Source organism: Lygodium microphyllum, chromosome 13 (assembly GCF_053477565.2).
Source record: "Lygodium microphyllum isolate KBCC chromosome 13, Lygodium_microphyllum_v1.1.10, whole genome shotgun sequence".
Classification (NCBI taxonomy): domain Eukaryota; kingdom Viridiplantae; phylum Streptophyta; class Polypodiopsida; order Schizaeales; family Lygodiaceae; genus Lygodium; species Lygodium microphyllum.
The window spans coordinates 36,247,923-36,266,898 of NC_141147.1; the positions used below are offsets into that span (position 1 = coordinate 36,247,923).

Genomic DNA, 18,976 nt, shown 5'->3' on the forward strand with positions numbered 1-18,976 from the left:
TAAGGCGCAGCCACGCAGGCCTCTTCCTGGTAGTGTCCCATAACATACACAAACGGTTTCTATTCATTGCCCTTAGGCTTGGGGGGACCAGGACCGTTCCCACTACGGCCATGGCATCCTTTAACAATGGCCAATAAACAGCTGGGCAATTTTCCACCTCAACCCACACCGGGCATTCACGTTGTAGCAGGCGCTGAAAGTCTGCCATAGGGCGCCATGGCACGACATGGACCAAGCGGCGATAAGAATAATGGTAATTTGGATAGGAGCTCAGTCCGATGCTTGTCCGAGTTCAGCAGTACCTCATAGAAGCCTCGAGGTCCAACAAAAATCTCCTCAACACACTCCCCTTGCAGTAAATGGTTCAACCACTGGCGAATATGGGAAAGCACTGGGATCTTGCCAATGAAGAAGAGTATAACTGCACAGTCATAAAACACTTAAAAAGAGCGCAGGACCGTTTTCGGATCCACCGTTGCCTCCAGAACCTCTTCAGTTCCCGCGTCAAAAAAAGCTTCATGATTATACTGGACATAGTCGCCAAGCAACGTATTGGCAAACTTCAACAAATGCTCCCAGTCAATTTCCTGGGAATCCACAGAATCAGAGGCCACCTGAGCATACGAACGATCCTGATGACAGATTATCTCTTCGGGCGTATGCTTGGAGCATTTACCCACAGGCTGAAAGTCAGGAGCAGGCAGCATCTCCTCTGTACATGGCACCATATCCTCCGGTTCCTCTGCATCAGAATCCGGACCAAGAGCGGCTACCGTTTGTTCAATAAAAGCCATATCCAGGCCAGCCATGCTTCTCTCTGATCAGAGGCCGGACTGCAAAATCAGTGCACCACTCGGATGCAACAACCGGACTGCAACGGAGAACAGGACCGACAAGCGCAGATAAACCTGGGTGCCGGGCAACGGGTCAACCACAAGTGAGGCTTACACGCGGCTGCGGCCGGCCTGCACACTAACGCAGAGCAGTCAACGAGGCAGGCGCCAAGGGATCAGGCACAAGCGGTGCAAAGTGGCAGGGCGCTGCAGGTACCTGCGACGGGCAGCGATTGATAGGCGGGACAGATGTCAGGCGGGAGGCGAGGCAAACGTCAGGCGTGAAGCGCATCGTCAAACGTCACGCACTGCAGGTACAGGCGATGGGGCGCGTGTGTCAGGCAAGGCAGACGTCAAGGCTGGGCGAAGACAGGCCGATACTAGGCGTGGATGAAGGTGGGCAGACTTCCGTGTTGAACGAAGGCGGCAGCCGCTGGTTGTGGACGAAGGCGAGCGCAAGGACTGACGACGCACCACGCTCGACGGACGCAGGCACAAACGCAGGTACTGACGAGCGGCAGCTGCAGCGACAAGCGCAGCAAAGACAAGTCCAGACAGGCACAGGGATGGACGGCCGGTGCAACGACCGACGAGTGCAGGGGCTGCGCAGATGCGACGACCTGGTCGCTAGGTCACGGGTCCACCATCGCTCTCTCTCTCTCTCTCTCTCTCTCTCTCTCTCTCTCTCTCTCTCTCTCTCTCTGTGTGCAGATTCTGCACAACTGCAAATCCAGGTTACAGCAGGGCTGCAGCAACACGACTGCCTGCAAAGTCACATAGAGTGCACAAAGTACAGTAGTAAATGGGCAGGATCAGAATTTGGTTCATCGAGCTGAAATGGTGGTTCCTTTCGTTGATGATCAAGATTAGGGTTTCCTGCAACGTGGCGCCTATGCAGATCAAGAGGAGCTCGATCAGGTGAACCAGAGACCAGCAGGGCGTTCGAAATCGATGGGCGTCTGCAACGTGGTGCAGCAGGAGATTGTCTGAAGGTGAGGTCCAAGCGACTATCAGGCGACTAACGGCTCGTCCCTTCAGTAGGCTCAGCAAGCGAGATGTCGAGGGAAGGCTTGTCGTGAATGTTAGGGCAGAACGAGCTCCACGCAGGTCCGAGGGGAGATCTCCCACAGCACGCAGGGCACGAGGCACGTCGCTAGGTCACGAGGGAGCTAGATCCGCCATCGCGTCGTTTCTCTCTCTCTCTTCTCTCTCTCTCTCACCTTGCTCTCTCTCTCTCTCTCTCTCTCCCCCCTACACATTGTTGCAAGTGTAGCCTTCCCACACTCACAACCCACACAGAGAGCCTCCACCAAGGTGACACCTCGGAACAGCCGGTGTGATGATGAGTGTCGTGAGAGCAAAGCACGACTACAGAGAGAGATAGCACTGGGGTCCACTACCCACAGACAGGCACAAATACTCTTTAGACGCCTCACATGGTGGAAGAAGAGAACATTCTTAGCCCAGCTAGAGCGAGACCTATATCAGTTATTCTTGAGTCAGGACTCTAGAGAGGCTTGAAGGCTTTTCAGAGAGCATTGCCCAACCACACCTATTACGTCCACCATTGTATAGGAAGAGTATGTAGCTAGTCTTTATACTGTGGAGGGTCAGCCACCTCTTCCTGACCCATTTGAGCCTTGTCCAGAGACCACCACTTTCTTTACAGAAAGTAGGGTCCGAGAGGCCACTACATTTGTGCCACTATCACAATCTTCTGATGCCATTATCACGATATGCCCATTCATCTCTGCACCCTATGCTCTAGTACTATGATAGTTGTGTGCAGAGGAAGAGAGAGAGAGAGAAATGTGGACCTGACCCTGCGTGCAGATGGAACGCAAGTCAGAGAGGGCGAGAGAGAGCCATCTTCCCTGCCCGACGAACCTGGCCCTGTGTACAGCAGGTACGCGAGAGAGAGAGAGAGTGGGCGCGAGCTGTCTTCTTGCCAGACCCGTCGAATCCTGCCCTTGCCTTCCAGACGTCCTTTTTCTGTCCTGCGCGCACTCTGTCCCAGCATCCCCGTGATCGCATCTACCACAGGCGAGGGAGTGAATCAGCTAGCGGGAGCAGTATAAATAGGAGGCGGGTGCACTACAGAATTGACCATCAGTCCCCTATCTGTTCTGGCCTTCAAATCCCCTGTAGTAAGAGCGAACAGCACACAGTCATGCAAGTTTCTGACACAACAGAAAGAATTCTGTGATACAGCAGAGGGGCGGCCTCAGCAATGTGAGAAACAAGCATACAAAGGTGCAGATTTCTAACACAGCAGACAGAGATCTGTGATACAGCAGACACATACACAGAGAGAGAGAGAGAGGCTTGTGCTGTTTCTGTCTTCCGTGAGCTCCTGGCTCAGCATCCGAGCTGCACAAGTGGTGATACAATATGGCTGGCCTGGATATGGCCTTTATCGACCAAATGGTGGCAGCCCTTGGTCCGGATTCTTATACAGAGGAACCAGAGGATATGGTTCCTTGTACGGAGGAGATGCCCCCTGGTCCTGACTTCCAGCCTGCGGGCAAACGCACCAAGCATACTTCGGAAGAGACAATGGATCATCAGGAACGTTCTTATGCGCAGGTTGCTTCTGATTCTGTGGATTCTCGAGATGTTAATTGGGAGCATTTGTTGGAGTTTGCCAACACTCTGCTTGGTGATTATGTTCAACATAATCATGAAGCGTTTTCTGACTCTGGAACTGAAGATGTTCTGGAAGCCACTATGGACCCGAAAAATGTCTTGCGCTCATTCTCAGTGTTTTATGAACGTGCTATTATACTCTTCTTCACTGGTAGGATTCCAGTGCTTTCCTATATTTGCCAGTGGCTGCAAAGTCTACTACAAGGGGAGTGTGTTGAAGAGATTTTTGTTGGGCCTCCAGGCTTTTATGAGGTGCTGTTGAAATCCGAGAAGCATTGTGCCGATCTGCTGACTAAACCGCCATTGTTCTTTGATTGCCGTTTGGTCCATGTGCCATGAAGCCCAATGGCAGATTTTCAGCGCTTGCTTCAACATGAATGCCCGGTGTGGATTGAGGTGGAAAACTGTCCAGTTGTCTATTGGCCACTGTTAAAGGATGCCATGGCCGTTGTGGGTACTGTTTTGGTCCCCCCGAGCCTAAGGGCCACGAATCGTAACTGTTTGTGTATGTTATGGAACACTGCTCGGAAAAGGCTTGCTTGGTTACCTCTTAACTGCTCTGGCATGCATCCTTTGCACTTTCATCTGAAATGAGGTAACTTTGCAAGCCATTGTTTTTCGTGTGAAAAATTGGGGCATTTTATGGCTGAATGTCTAGCAAAGCAACCGACTTCAGATGCTGAGCATGTTTTGCCTCCCACGGAAGATATGGTGCTTGATGCTCCGTCGCACGATGCGACCCAGCCACCTAAAGTTTTGGATAAAGGCAAATAACATGTTTCGGGCTTGGATTCCCATGACAATGATTGGGTAGATGTACGTGCCAAAAAAGGTAAAAGGTTTGATGCTGGCATGGCGGATACTGTGCCTAATGCTTCACAAGATTCCTTGCGTACTTATACGCGCAAGAAAGACATGTTGTCGTCAGAGCACCCTTCTCATGCTATGGTTTTTTCTGTTCCTCGCAATCAGCCCACTAGGAAAGTATACACGGATGGTCCGAAGGGCCCACCTGTTAAGTTGGCTTTTGATACTAGAGGTCATGTGATTACCCCATGGGATCAACGTTATCCCTGTTCCATCCCCAAGTTTTTGCCGGGTTGGCTAATTTTTTGGATGAGGGAGTCCTTGACATTCTAGCAGAAAAGGTTAAATCGAGGCAAGCGTTGCCTCGTTCCTGATCTTCTTTTTGAATATACATGAAGATAGCCACGTGGAATGTGCGAGGCATTTGTTCTCGCAATAAGCAGCATGCCATGTGGAGTTTATTGCATGAGAATCAGTGGGATGTCTTGTGTGCTGTTGAGCACAAGGGTCACGGCGAAGCAGGAAAAGTTGTGGATTGTCATGGCTTTCGCTTGTTTTATGCAGGGACCCATGCCATGCATTATTATGGTGTGCTTATGATTGTACATGAGAAATATCAACCTCTTCTTATCAAAAATGATGTACATGGTCGTTTTGTGGTGATTGAAGTTTTATTTGAAGGAAAGATCTTATGGTTACTTGGGCTCTATGCTCCAAATGATCCTTTATCCCGCCAGGATCTTTGGAATACTTTGCAGACCTCCTTGTCACTTGGCAGACAGGGCTTCTTGATGGGGGATTTTAATATGTGTGTTCATCCTTCGCAGTCCACATCAGAGAATTCGGTGATGGATACCCCGGAAAGCCATGTGTGGAATGCGTTTGCTCTTGCCGTACTTAAGCAAGATCTCTGGTCATGGCTACACCCTTCTTCTACAGGGTTTTCTTTTCATTCTGCGCAATATACATCTACATGGTCGCGGTTGGACCGCATGTACATCATGCAGGATGATGATTTTCTTCCTAAGATGCTGGAAATGAAAGTATTGCAGCAATACGCCTTGTCGGACCATTTTCCTCTACAGCTTGAGATGCTTGCACAACCCATTGCACCTTTTAAGCAATTTCTGGATAGACTCCCTTTGCGTTTCAACTCGTCTTATTTGAAGCATTCAATCTTTCAGGGTTATATGCAGCAATTGATTGATAGATTTTTATTGGACTTCCCTTCTGAGGGCAATGCTTCTTTTGAAGGATTGCTCTCTAATGTGCAGTGGGTTGTACGGTAGTATGAGATCCATCATGCCTCTCTTTGTCAACGACGTCGACACGCAGCGGAGGAATTACTGGTTTTGGTTCATTCTCTACTGGTGGAGACTCCAGATGATGTATTTCTGCTCCCATTGGCTATGCGTTTGGCTGATCTTCTTAAAGAGTTTTAGTTAAAATCTTATCAACAGGCCAAATTGCAAAATTTGACGGAGAATTTGCAAGATAGTGCTTGTCAGACTCATAAGTTCTTTCGTGCTCTTCATGCATCTCCCGCTCAAGAGAATATGACTAGACTCCAGGATGCAGAAGGTCAAATGGTCAATGATCCTCAAACTATTGTGAATATGTGTAGGAATTATTTTCTAGACCTTCTTGGTTCTACTCCTTCACCTTCTAACCAAACTACTCATGCTCGCTCAGTTTTCTATGATTTGGTCCGCAATCAAGTTCCACATGACATGCAAACTACTTTGGAGACAGATATTTGTGAGGCGGAGGTTATGGATGTTTTGTTACACTTGCCCAAGGATAAAAGTCCCAGTTGGGATAGTCTCACCAATGAATTCTTTGAGATTTTTGCTACCAGTCTGGTGAAACCATTGACGACTATGTTTCAGCATCTCATAGAGCATGCAAGGACAAAAGACTCGGTAACACCACCATTCAGCATAACTCGCGAAGAATCCGCAACACTAATGGTGTAGATCAAACGAGCCATCCGAGTACCAAAGCCCATAGTAGACATAAGTTCTACAATGAAGGACCAGTCTAAATAATCAAAAGCCTTTTCCAGGTCCAATTGAATCAATACCACCTCTTGATTAGAGTGCCTTGCATAGTTAATAGCCAATTCCACATTCAAGACATTATGCAAAATATTTCGGCCCTTAATGAAACCATATTGAAGAGGATGTACAATGGCAAGAAGATGCTTATGGAGCCAACTCACCATTACTTTGGAAAAGATTTTATACATAGAACCCATCAAAGAATTTGGTCGCCAATGTTTCAACATAGACGGCGAAGGAACTTTTGGAAGCAGTTTGATAAGTCCTTTCCATGAGGAAGGCATGAACCCCGTTTCCCAAACTTCTTTTGCCCTTGCGACTCATCCGGTTCTTTCGATGTTATCTCATATGGCAGCTTCTACTCAATTGGCTGGATTGTCTCTTCCTTTTGAATAGCACTTCATTAGTCTATCCTTGGCTGTGATGACAGCTTTATGATTTTGCATGCGGATAAGGATAATCTTCGCAAAGCATTAGATGTTTGGACTCTCCTTGGTCATGCTTCTGGTCTTCATATCAATGCTTTAAAATCAACCATTCTCAGTTGCACGGAGACAAATTTGCAGTCACTAGACTGGCAAGGAATGGTTGTTCCCCGTGGTTTCATTGTTAGGCATCTTGGGTACCCTTTGGGTGTTGATGTTCGGCCGAAGCAACTACTAGAGTGGATTTCACAGAAACTGACACCTAAGTTTCTGTATTGGAAGTCACTGGCTTGGCCCTTCCATATTCGCCTCAAAGTGGCTCAGACAATTATGTTGCCAATGCTCACATATTTCTTGCCATTGCTGCCTTGGACTACTACTACATTGAATGCTCTTACTCAGTGCATTCGTTTCATGTTATGGAATAAGGACTCCTTACATGCAGGTATTTCATGGATCTCTTGGTCGCATGCATGTACCCCCAGACGCATGGGTGGTGGGGCTATTTTGGATGCCAAAACTCATATGCTAGCACTCCGTTCGTCTCTTTTTCGTACCATGTGCTTGGATCATCACCCGTGGGTCCTGATAGCCCGTTATTTTCTTGAGGATCACGGGCTTGTGCATGGTAATACCCAAATTCGGAGCTCTTGGTAGCATGTTCTTAATGTAGACTCTCGGTTTTCTAGTCCTTCATCATCCCTGCTTGCTCATTTGGTATGTTCCTGGAAATTGGTTCTCTAGAAGGCTCAATGGCATCCAACAAAGGACCGCTTAACTACTAACTCTTTTCAACTGGAACTGTTGGCAGCCTCGCGATTACTTTCTTGGAAAGGCAAACATGAGCTCAGACCAAAATTTAACGTGGCACGTTTGGGCTTGACTTCAATTGCAGATGCCACCTTGCCCGTCGCAATGTGTTGATATCGTTTCGTACAGCCAGGAGGCTTTTCAAGATCCCTCGTGGATACCGTGATTTATGGGGACAGCTTTTGATGGTGCTCCAAAGCAAACAACCCTTTCCTGCCCTTGCTTCTGATCGTCCCTGGTAGGACTGGGACCTTGCAGGCCGGCTGAATTTGGAAAAGGCCTCAGCTAACCAGGTGTATCATCTTCTGATTAAAGATCATCAATGGCTGGTTACTAAAGCTAATACTGTATGGGGATTGCGTAAATCTCAGTCATGGTGGAAGGTAATTGTGATGGAGGGCTGGTTGAACAAGACACCTTTCAAATGCAAGGTCTTTCTTTGGAGGGTGATGATCAGTGGTCTTCCTCTTGCTTCAGCCCTTTCCAAGCGTCGAATCTCCAACGGCAATTGTTTCTTTTGCACCACCAGTGTGAAATCGGCCCGTCATCGATTTATTTCTTGCCCTCTTGCTAAGAAAATCTGGTCACTCTTGTTGGCGGTTTGGCGAGCAGTGGTTGGTTTCTCGCTAAGCCCTTTTGACTGGGTTTTTGCGCGGCCCAAATACCCCACACCAGCTCAGCCGCATATGAAGATCTTGTTTCACTTTCTTAGATACTGGGGCTGTTGAAACAATTGGACCATTCGGAATGCTTTTCTTTTTTATTCAGCCTATAATGTTCAGGGATATATTGCTAGGCTGAAAGGCCTCTTGCATTGGTAGATAGATCTCATTCGGCACTCTAACTTGCTCCCTCGAGAGGACTTACTTCCCTGGCATATGGCAATTTCCTCTACGTCTTTGCCATGACTTTTTGTAACTCTTTTGTCGTTTAGTACTTTAGAGAGAGAGAGAGATTTACACACGATGGCTTAGAGCCATCGTGTATCTTGTAATCATGTAAACTTGTACCATTTTTTTCGTAATTAATACAATTACCCTTTACGAAAAAAAAAAGAGAGGAATGTGGAGAGTGGAGAATGGAGGAGGAAATACAAATGAATCTATATGAAATGAATGAGTGGCATGTACAATGAGAGAATGAGTGAACCTTCAATGAGGGGAAAAAGGGAATGGTGGAAAGAAAAATGGAGGTCTTATAAATATGACAACAATGGGATACCACTCTACTAACACAAGTGGATGAGGAGAAATGGTCTGATGATAAAAAAAAGTACGTGGTCCAAAGTATGAGGTACCCAAATTGGAGCTCAACTAACTCTTAACAAGTGTTCGAAGCAACACCCTTAGGTGGGCCAAAACTACAAAGGTTTTTATTGAGGATTTCTCATGGTAATATGTACATTTATACCTCTCAGTGCCATGTTATAAATGTTACCCATAGATTTAGAGGTCTTAATTAAAGTACTTATTTACTTCTTAGTAGACTTGTTGTCTTATGCTTGTTGGCTTGTGCCAACGTCCAAAAAAGATGTTGACTCTCTTCGAGCTGACATTTTGGCTACCTCAAGATTACTAAATAGGTCAGATTGATTATTGTCCAGAAAGGGAATGGTAACATCAAGCCTGAAGACAGTTGCTAATTCTACTATTCCTTGATAATCAAGAGGTTAGTAGAACAGTTGATGTGCGTCTTTTGTGTTACATGTAGAAAGACTACATCCCTTCTTTTAATGTCGTGCCAAACAGCTAGACAAATAGTACATTTCATTTCCCTCAAGAGAAAAAGAAAAGTTTCATTTTCATGGTTTGGATGTTTTTTGGAGAAAAGAGAATTCCATTCCATGGTTTGGGCTTCAATATCACTACTACAAAGGATTACTAGCCATGCATGGGTTTTGGAAAGGATGCCTCAAAACGCCGCATTTGTAGCCCCTGCATTTTCATTTGTTTCATTTTATACACTGGAATCAGCTTTTGGCACTTTAGTATACTGGAAACACTTTCTTTTTTACTCAACATTTGGAACTCTTCATCATATTAGAAGCTTATAATTGTGGCATGTGGATTCTATGATATCAATTTTATTTTTTAATCAATGACGTAGCTGCTCCATGGCTTGGCGTTACCCATACAAACTTTTGTCCCTATTCGTGTGTGACTAATGCATGACCAAAGATGCTGACTCATGAAGTTCAATTCTCTCCAGCTTCTTTAGTTCCTCTTGACCTTTAAATATGGCTTTTGCATGCCAGCCAGATGGATACACTTAGATAAAGTTATTCTTTAATACAATTTTTTGTGTGTGCATGCACAAGGCTTGAATGACTCCTGCATATTTGTGGCCTGCACTTCTTTGATCACCCCCTCAAAACTTAGGCGTGACTAACTGCTTTCTCCTTGGAAGAAGATATTAAGATTCAAACATCAAAGATAGGAGTTGACATAGCAAAAGAGTAGGAAGCAGCAAAAAAGAGAGACGAAGACTTAATAAATGTGTAGAAAGTAGACCATGGCATCCTTGAGAGCAGGGTTCTTTCTGTTATGGCAGACTCCGGATCCATTTGATGGCACCACAACACAAAATAGGAAGCTTTAATAAATCATATGCAACAATAAATAAGCATTGACAAGATCGTCCTGCGATCACAGCTTCAATGCAGAAGACAGAACTTACCTTCACGATAGATCCTCCAGACAGAGCTATAGTAAACCAGCCCCTTGCTTCTATTGATTCCTTGGATACTTGGACAATGTACTTCAGTAAACCAGCTGATAACTCATGCTGGTCGTCATACTGCTGAAAAGAAATTTTTGGTACTACTTCAGAATACTTGAAAAGATGCCCTTCATGTTTTTTCTGCTCTCCTTGAAACACATTTTCTGTCACTTCTCCTGAATGGATCTCTTGCTGTGCTGCAGGTTTTGTTTTTGAAGAGACCTTGGGCTTATGGAGGCTTTGAGCTGCATTACTATTCTTTTTTGGCCATCCTCTTCGTTTTGGTACTTGGAGCTGAGCCTCTGTTTGACTTTGGTCATAACCTACAGGAACTGCTAACTGAAAATGCAATCTATTACTTTTGCAAGGATGCTGACTCCACTTTAAGGCACTCGATGATCTGAAGTGAGTACAAAGGGATACTTCCCAATTGAATCGACCTTTGTTCAAATAAGATGATGGAACCTCTATTCCCTGAAATGTGCAAGTAGCATCATTAGTTTTCTAATGCAGAGTATAACACCCCAAGACAAAAAAGAATGTGCAGAGAACCAACATTTGGAAGGTGAAAAAAGAAAACAAATAGTCCTTTGAAAGCAAAAATGATTCATAAACATGACTCAAAATGCTATGCTTGCCTTTGCAATGAAAGCAGCATAGGCTACCTTACCTCCAAATATAAGTAGCCCTGTTCTTAAGAAATTATTTACTACTAGACCATCGTGCATAGACCTCTCTCTCTCTTTTTTTTTTCATTAAAGACCTCTCTCTCTCTCTCTCTCTCTCTCTCTCTCTCTCTCTCTCTCTCTACGAAAGTGTTGGAAATGCAATCCACACTTGCTAGAGAAAACTAGCTCACTATCGATGCAACAATTATGAGTTGAGACTAGGTTTGAATCCTAGGCCAAATGGAAGAAATTTTCCATAATTGGATCGACCGGAGGTCATTCACCCCCTTGGGTTTTGGGGGCTAAATGGCTAGCCCAATTGTGGAAAACTTCCAATTAAGGGCGCACTGGCATGAACGATACTGGAATGGGTGACCTCCTTAGAAGGGGAGGTTCAAGGGTCCCCCACCCCATTTCTAACTTTTTCTTTTTTCTTTTTTTTGAAGCAAAAGAATAGAGTGTACTTGCTAAACTGAAAGAATGAGAATGAAAGGTACAAGATAGGTTTAAGGTAGACCTAGCTCTAACTCAACTAGAGTTAACTGACTCTAACCCTAACTCTAAGAGTGGTTACACAACTTATGACTTTAGTTGTGCTTACACTAAGAATTAAAAAAGAACTAAAGACTAAGACATTGGGCACTGCCCATAGAATTGCCAAATTCTAACACCCCCCCTACAATGCCAATGTTGTAAAGTGCAGGAATGATCAATCACCAAAGGGTAGCAAGTTTAAGGACTTGTGAAAAGCCTCAAACTCCTCACAAGATAGTCCCTTGGTGAAAATGTTTGCAACATTTTCTTGTGTAGAAACATACATCAAGTTGATCTCTCCTGCATAGCATCTCTCTTTGGACCTAATGGTAATGCAACTCAATATGTTTCATTCAAGCATGAAACACAAGATTTCATGCCAGTGCAATAGCACTCCGACTATCAAAAAGAATGGGTGTAAAACCCTCCAATGGTAAATGTAGATAAGCCACCAACAATCTGCGCAACCATACACATTTCAATTTTTCCGTGAAGGCTGCCTTGTGTTGGGAATAAAGGGTCATCGTGCCTTTTACATGTGCACGAGTGTGAACACACCCTTAGCACATTTGTACTTTCATATATATATATCTATCTAAAAACCTAAAGAGATACACTCGTCATTGTACCGAACATCAAGCGTCGTACTCACTGTCCTCTCTACTCTGCACTCTCTCTCTCTCTCTCTGTCTCTCTACTGTAAGAAAGCATTGTGTGTCTCAATCCTCGCGCTTTGTCTTAACAAACTAGTATTAGAGCAGGCAAGGAGTGCACACTTCTTAAGACAGCTTAGGAGAGGCAATCGAACTAGCGGATAGAGTTGCAAGTGTCGCAAGCGAGCAGTAGTTGCAGGTGGATAGCAGTCAGTAGGTCACGGGTTGTAGACGTCACGCGAGCAGGCAACAACAGCAACTGTGCATGACAAGGTAGCAGTCGTGACAGGCAGGACGTGACGACCAGTCGCTGCAAGTGACTAGACCTGTAATCAGTGTCCAGCAGGAGCAACGCACCAGGCAGGCGGAGACCACGCGACTGACGAATCGCACGAATGGCGGGCAAGCGACCAGGAGACAACCTGTAGGTGCCGACGGGGAGGTCAACAAACCCCAAGACAGTTTTTTTTTTTCAAAATCAAAAACTTTTCTCCCTTTCCTTTGCGGTCGTTCGTGCATGTAAGCACAATTCATGATTTTGGATAGATTTGTGCCAAAATTTTGGAGATTTGTCCAGATTTGATGCGAGCAAGACACAACAGTGATATCTGTCTCAGAAATTGCAAGGATTTGTGACATTTTGCCTCCAACATTTGGGGCTTTTCGTGTACATGCAAGAATTGGGCTGAAATTTACCCAATTTCTCGATATTGATGCACATTGGACCCCATGCAATTTGGGGCTTTTGCTGTTTGGGCAAAGTTTATATGCCATTTGGTCATTTTATGTACATGCAGGTTTAATTCCATGCAATCTAGACACCCAGCACTTGAAAAAATTTGGGGGTTTTGCTGAAATTGCTCTATTTTGGCAAAATTGGCCTTTTCTATGCATGTCAGAGACAATGCAAATGTATAGTTGATGCTTCGAACACAAAAATTTTGGGGCTTTTAACCGTGCGTGTCAAATTTTGTGCCACTGGGTGCATGTACAACAGAAATTGCAGCTAAAATTTGGGACTTCTCATGTAATGTGATGCATTTGTCCTTGGAACAACTGTAATCAGTTGTGGAGTGTTGCACCACAAGGTTTAATGCTTCTGAAAATTAATTTGCAGGTCTGAAATTTCTGCTTTCACATGGTCATTTATTGCTGGTTGGTACTTGATTGTACCTTGGTCACTTGTGAGACGGTCTGGGCTTGCATTTGCTGAGTTTTTGGGTCACATTCAGACTGAAAATAACGGCTGGCAATAGTGACAGCAGTCATCTCATGCATATTAAGAAGCTTGAGGGAGCACATAACTTTGCAGTCTCGCAAAAAGTGTGCTATAATATTCTGTTGCAGAAGAAGCAGGCAAAGCTGATTAAGACCAAAGGGGGCAAAGCCCACAAATATGGAACATGAAGATTGGGATGAGTTAAATGAGCTTGCATACTCAACCATCGAGCTACTGATTTCTGATGCCTTGTTGTTTAACATTAAAGGTTTGGATTCTGTCTATGCTATTTGGACTCGACTAGAAAAACTATATGCACAGAAGAGAAAGCAAAGTGTATTGGCTGAAAAAGCTTATGGATTTGTGTATGAAAGAGGGTACAGCAATGTCTACTCACTTGAGTGAGTTTAACTCCATTTTCAGCCAGCTAGTTGCCTTGAAGTTCATGATTGATGAGGAATTTAAGGCTACTTTCTTGCTTTGCACTCTGTCAGAGAGTTGGGATACATTCAGGACTGCTATAAGCAATTCTAATGCCATCCTTTTGTATGCTGATGTAGAGAGTGCTCTACTATGTAAGAAATGAATCGGTAGAACAATGCATCCAATAAGTCTTCCAGTGCTTTGCATACTAGGGGCCGATCGAAGCAAGAAGGCAAATCTGATAGCAAGAAGCACAATAAATCACGTGGTAAGAATGTTGAATGCCATCATTGTGGCAAGAAGGGTCACCTTAAATGTGACTGCTACAAATGGAAGAAAGAGAAAGGAAAGGGCAAGAAGACAGATGATAGCAAGGAAGAGAAGAAAGAGAGTCAGCCCAAGAAGAGCAGTGTCGAAATTGAAGAGGTAAATGTAGTCACTCATAACACTGATAGTGAAAATGACGTGCTCTTTGTATCTTCACACTTTAGTACACATGCTTTACTTGCAGATAGGGATGATGGCATGTATACTTGGACTCTAGATTCAGGTCCTTCCTTTCATGTCACCCCGCATCGTGAGTGGTTCTCTGCCTACATAGGGGGTCGACATGGTCTTGTCCATCTTCGGGACAACTATGCATGTGACATTGCAAGTATTGGCAATGCGCAGTTGCCGTTTCAGCATGGTTCTATCTTCACACTTCAACATATACGGCATGTACCTGATCTCACCTTTGGTGATGGAAAATGGAAGATCTGTAAGGGAGCTAGAGTGATTGCCAAAGGTTGTAAAAGTGATACCTTGTATCCTCTCCATGTATCTAGTATGAGTGATAATGTTGTTACCGTGACCGAGCAGCCAAGTGTTTCTTTGTGGCATGGCCAGTTGGAACACATGAGTCAAACTGAAATGAAAGTGCTTTCTCGTTTGGGTTACTTGCCTTGCCTTCGTTATGCTGATTTTGAGCATTGTGATCATTGTGTTTATGATAAACATCCACAGACATCTCATAAGGAATCTTTTTTACTGAAATCTTCTTTTCTAGAGTTAGTACATTCCGATGTATGTCAGATACCAAAGTTATCTTTAGGGGAAAAGAAATATTTTGTCACCTTTGTCAATGATGCTACACGCAAGGTATGGGTTTACCCTATTTATAGCAAGGATGAAGTACTTGACAAGTTTCAAAAATTCTTGGCATTGGTTGAGAATCAGACTGATAAGACACTTAAGTGTCTTCTCTCTAACAATGGTGGGGAATATGTGTGCAAGGCCTTTCAGGCATTTTATGACAGCAAAGGAATAAAAAGGGAGCTCACTGCCTCTCATAATCCAACCCAAAATGGAGTTGCAGAGCGTATGAATTGGACCATACAAGAGAAGGTCCATACGATGCTGTCTCGTGCTACTTTATCTCATGGTTTTTTAGCAAAGGTTGTTATGACAACCGTACACTTGATTAATCAGTCACCAAAAAGGCCTTTGGGGGAGGGAAGTTCCCCAAGAAGTATGGTTGGGCAAGTCACCTTCGTATGCACACTTGAAAGTGTTTGGCTGCAAAGCATTTGTGCACATACGTAAAGAAAAACGCAGCAAACTTGAGCCAAAGTCTTGTAAATGTATTTTCCTAGGATATGGTGATGAAGGTGAAATGGGGTATAGATTATGGGATCCCAAGAAAAGAAAAGTAGTACGTAGCAATGATCTTATCTTCGGAGAAGATCGCATGTATAAACAGCCCGAAAAGACTGAGGAGGTCCGTCAAGTTGTATTCCGGAAAAAAATACATTTTGAACGGTAAAATGTGCCTGTTGTACAGCAGCAAATACCTGCTGTAAATGAACCTACAAATGTAGAAAATAATGCTGGAAATGATCAGCCAACTATTGCCCATGATAATGAGCCACTGGATGTGCAGGAACAACCAGGACAACAAGCTGTTAATGCTGATTTGCAGGCTGAAATGCCAGGACAACAAGCTGAAAATGGAAATTTGCAGGAACAGCCAGCAAACAATGATCATTATGTTAGGAGATTGTCTAGGGTTACTAGACAACCTGATAGATTTGTTCCTGGTGCAAACAATGTGGCTGATTATGTCATGTTGACAAACTATGGTGAACCGTCTTGCTTCAAGGAAGCAATGGATAAACAGGAGAGCAAGAAATAGTATAAAGCCATGTAGTTAGAGATGGAATCTCTTGAGAAAAATGGCACTTGGGACTTGATGCAGTTACCTAAAGGGCAGAAAACACTTCCATGCAAATGGGTTTACAAAATGAAGGTCACTTCTGGTTGCTCACCAAAGTACAAAGCAAGATTTGTTGCAAAGGGGTACAAACAGGAACATGAAATTGACTTTGATGAGATCTTCTCTCCTGTAGTCAAGATGACTACCTTGAGAACCATTTTAGGCTTGGTTGCAGCTGAAGATATGGAGCTCATACTACAGATGGATGTAAAAACTACATTCTTACATGGTGATCTGCATGAAGATATATATATGCAGCAACCTGAAGGGTTTGTGGCAAAAGGGAAAGAGAAGATGGTATGTAAACTCAAAAGGAGTTTGTATGGGCTGAAACAAGCACCAAGAGAATGGTATCATAAGTTTGATACATTTATCCAGTCTCAAGGTTTTCATAGAAGTCAAGTGGATCACTGCTTGTACACCAAGAAGGCCACAGATGGCAGCCTGATAATCTTGGTTCTGTACGTTGATGACATGGTGATTGTTGGCAAGGATACTCATGTCTTGGACTCACTGAAGCCAAGTCTTCATAGCAGATTTGACATTAAGGATCTTGGTGATGCAAATCACATTCTTGGCATGCGAATACTCAGAGATAGGTCAAAAGGATTACTCTATCTATCACAACAAGAGTATATCTCCAAGGTTTTGCAGCATTTCAATATGGAGGGGGGGAAAACAATTGGGGGTTCATTGCCTCCATATGTGAAACTCAATATAGAGGACAACCCTACATCGGATGATGAGAAGGCTGAAATGGCCAAGATACCATATGCTTCAGCTATTTTGGCAGTTTGATGTTTTTATGGCTTTCACGTCTGGTGCGAGAGCTTGGCATTACAGAGTTACCTATTCTCCATTGTGATAGTCCAAGTGCTATCATGCTAGCACAGAATCTTGTCTTTCATGCAAAGACGAAGCACATACAGGTGAAGTATCACTTCATTAGAGATGTACTTGACAGCGAGAGCATTGAGCTCGTTAAATTCCAAACAGATGATAATCTTGTAGATCTTCTCACGAAGGGTCTTCCAACAGAGTGGTTTGCTCATTGCCGATAGATGATGGGAGTTGGATAGATATATGTATTTCAGCTTTGTACATACCTAGACTTAGCTGATTCTTTTCTCCCCTTAAGGCACATTGCCTTTAGGTTGGAGGTTATTGGGAATAAAGGGCCATCGTGTCTTTTATATGTGCACGGGTGTAAACACACCCTTAGTACATTTATACTTTCACATATATATATGTGTGTGTGTGTGTGTGTATGTGTGTGTGTGTGTGCATATATATATATATATATATATATATATATATATATATATATATATATACATCTTGCTTAGCCATGAAATGCATGAACGGCCAAAAAGAAACAGTGTCCACTAGTAGGCTGCCTAGTGTCTACATCACAACCAAATCTGAATCACTGTAAGCAAATAATTGCAAGTCTCCCTCCCCCCCCCCCCGAAAAATAATAATGCATGTGACTGAGTACCTTGCAAGTATCTGAAGATCCACTTGTAAAATATTACACGGTGCAGCGAACAGAATCTAAGAAAGAGATAGAGAGTACACAACAGATAAGAGGAGAATCAGTAAATTCTTTAACTCCAAACAACTGATACAAAGATGGCTCTATCCACCCGTGCGCTTCCACTGTGTGAAGCTTAGATGGCGATCTAGACAGAAGATAGGTGAAGAGCTTAAGGCTAGCTGGAACAACAACTCTGACTGGGTGAAAGATCAGTGTCAGATGGCTGCAAAGAGGTTTAGCTTTTATAGCCCGCGAAGGTCGTTAGGTCGGCGTGCTGACCGACCTACCATATGAGCCTCCACTAGTCCGCCAAGGAATATTCCAGGGAATATTCCCTTTACCATCCCTTACCACGCAACTCAATGCAATGTGCCTCGAGTTGCTACCAGCTTAACCACTCCGTCTAACCCAAAGATTAGACCCACAACAGTCACCTTTTTGCCATCCGGTCACATAGACCTCATCTGATATACAAGTCAGGACTCAACCAATGTCTGGGCTCACATTTGGCTTCTCCTCATAATGGGGGCCTTACAACTTTGAGCACCATGGATCATTGGTAGCACCTAATGAGGGTGGGGCATTGATCATATCTAACACCCCCCCTCAATGTCCACCCATAGGTGAACTATCTTCTCGGCCCAATGCCGAGTCTCTGAAGATGAACTTGAAGCAGATCCTTCGTAAGTGCTTTGGTGAAGATATCTGCTCCATTCTCCTCTGTTGGACAGTAGACCAATTCCACTATCCCATCCTCCATCAAATCACGCACACAGTGATACTGGATCTCTATATGTTTGGTGCGTGCATGAAACACTGGATTTTTGGCAATGGCGATGCAACTCTGATTGTCACATCTCAGCACAGTTGGTTCTTCATCCTGCACTCCCATATGCCATAGAATCCTTCTCAACCATACGGCCTCACATGCAGCAAAACAAGCTGCCTTGTACTCTGCTTCGGTAGAAGACAATGCCACTGTTGGTTGCTTCTTACTAATCCAAGAGAAAATTCCTGAACCCAAAGAGAAACAATAACCAGAAACTGACTTCTTAGAATCAATGTCTCCTGCCCAATCTGAGTCACAGTTCCCCACAAGAGAAGTTCCGAAACTGTATATGATACCATAGTCAAGAGTTTTCTTCAAGTATCTGAGCACCCGCATCCCAGCCTTCCAATGACTCTCATGACGTTTGTTTGAGAACCTGCTCAAAACACCAACAGCAAAACTGATATCTGGTCTGGTGTTACACAAGTAGATGAGACTGCCGATCAACCTCCTATACCTCCCAATGTCTGCTAATGCTGATGTATCCTCGACGGATAACTTTGCATTCACCTCCATAGGTGTAGCTATCTCCTTGCACTCGGTCATGCCAAATGCCTTCA

General features: G+C 44.2%; 1 protein-coding gene across 1 annotated transcript in view; it reads right to left on the reverse strand.

Annotated features, from left to right (window-relative positions):
• Positions 1–18,976, reverse strand: part of LOC148026509 (putative 6-phosphogluconolactonase 1) — a 212,048-nt gene that overhangs the window by 93,979 nt on the left and 99,093 nt on the right. Inside the window, exon 2 of the mRNA XM_087690464.1 lies at positions 10,258–10,773. Within this exon, the coding sequence (XP_087546590.1) occupies positions 10,258–10,773 (516 nt within the window). The remainder of the gene's footprint in view (positions 1–10,257; positions 10,774–18,976) is intronic.